The 243-nt window shown below is 58.8% G+C and overlaps 1 protein-coding gene across 1 annotated transcript in view; it reads right to left on the bottom strand.

Annotated features, from left to right (window-relative positions):
- Positions 1 to 243, bottom strand: part of LOC119581765 (monocarboxylate transporter 5-like) — a gene marked incomplete at its 5' end in the record, with an annotated part of 2,462 nt that overhangs the window by 1,100 nt on the left and 1,119 nt on the right. The window contains 1 exon segment of the mRNA XM_037929899.1: positions 36 to 237. Coding sequence (XP_037785827.1) covers positions 36 to 237 — 202 coding nt within the window.

The raw sequence follows: 243 nt of genomic DNA, 5'->3' as shown, positions 1-243 counted from the left end.
AATCAAAATGGGTGATACTGGGGGTCGTGTCTTACGCGAGGCCGTCACAGAAGCAAGGACGCCGGCGCTGATGGCGAAGTAGCGGCGCTGGCACCACCCGCGGTCGCTGACGAGGGACATGATTCCTTTGGCGACGAGGTCAGCCACCGAGATCATGGTGAGCAGGAAGGGCGCCTCGTTCTGCATGCCCAGGTCTACTCCCAAAGCCGGGATGTATGTGACAAAGTTCATGTATACCTGTCG

Source organism: Penaeus monodon, chromosome 15 (genome assembly GCF_015228065.2).
Source record: "Penaeus monodon isolate SGIC_2016 chromosome 15, NSTDA_Pmon_1, whole genome shotgun sequence".
NCBI classification, from domain to species: domain Eukaryota; kingdom Metazoa; phylum Arthropoda; class Malacostraca; order Decapoda; family Penaeidae; genus Penaeus; species Penaeus monodon.
This window is presented reverse-complemented; position numbering and strand designations above follow the sequence as displayed.